The 666-nt window shown below is 42.0% G+C and overlaps 1 protein-coding gene across 1 annotated transcript; it reads left to right on the top strand.

Moving 5' to 3' along the window:
- Nucleotides 1–200: 200 nt before the first annotated feature.
- LOC112823023 (cytochrome c oxidase subunit 7B2, mitochondrial-like) lies at nucleotides 201–443 on the top strand. The gene has a single exon (XM_025870559.1). It carries the CDS (start codon nucleotides 201–203, stop codon nucleotides 441–443), a length of 243 nt encoding a protein of 80 aa, XP_025726344.1.
- Nucleotides 444–666: the final 223 nt, after the last annotated feature.

Genomic DNA, 666 nt, shown 5'->3' with positions numbered 1-666 from the left:
ATCTTGCGTGTGTGCTGTGGCTTCGGTGCCGTCTGTGGCGTCATTGGTCTCACTCATGTCTTCCACTCTTTTCTCAAGTCCGGAATCTGAATCTTGAATTTTCTGAGGAGAGCATCTGGGCTTCAGAGTTCTTACCAGGTCTCTTTGCAAGGAAATAGACTGACAGCTGCAATCAACGGCAGTCCTGTTACATCTTCATCATGTTTCCCTTGACCAGAAATGCACTAAATAGGTTCAAGATTCAAAGCATTCAACAAATTAGGTCACGACAGAGCCTCGAAAATCATTCACAAGTTTTCCATGACAAATACGGTAACACCACACTAGCCAGTGGGACCGCTTTCTGTGTTGTTCCATGGGTGTTTATAGCCACACAGATTGGAATAGAATGGAACTTAGCTCCTGTCGGCAGAATCGCTCCAAAAGAGTGGAATGATGAGTAGCCATCAAAGGTACTGTAATACAAAATTGTTTCAAAATCAACTTGTCATTTAAGCCCTCTGCTGCTCATTAAAATATAGCATAGTTGAAGAAATAAAATACATTTGAAACCTTCAAAAAAAAAAGTTAGTACGGAGCTGCTGTTTGTCTTTCTGAGAGCTCGGGAGACTTTGGGAGGATTAATCAACACAGAGAAGAGCAGAGTCAGATAATGGAGAGATGGAT

Source organism: Callorhinus ursinus, unplaced genomic scaffold (assembly GCF_003265705.2).
Source record: "Callorhinus ursinus isolate GAN/ISIS: 27379988/994484 unplaced genomic scaffold, GSC_fseal_2.0 scaffold5, whole genome shotgun sequence".
In the NCBI taxonomy this organism is placed as follows: domain Eukaryota; kingdom Metazoa; phylum Chordata; class Mammalia; order Carnivora; family Otariidae; genus Callorhinus; species Callorhinus ursinus.
The sequence above is the reverse complement of the archived record's forward strand: the minus strand, read 5'-3'. Positions and strand labels throughout refer to the sequence as shown.

Bases quoted from the DNA above. Each gene is read 5' to 3' on its own strand.
- LOC112823023 (XM_025870559.1), top strand. From the start codon at position 201: ATGTTTCCCTTGACCAGAAATGCACTAAATAGGTTCAAGATTCAAAGC.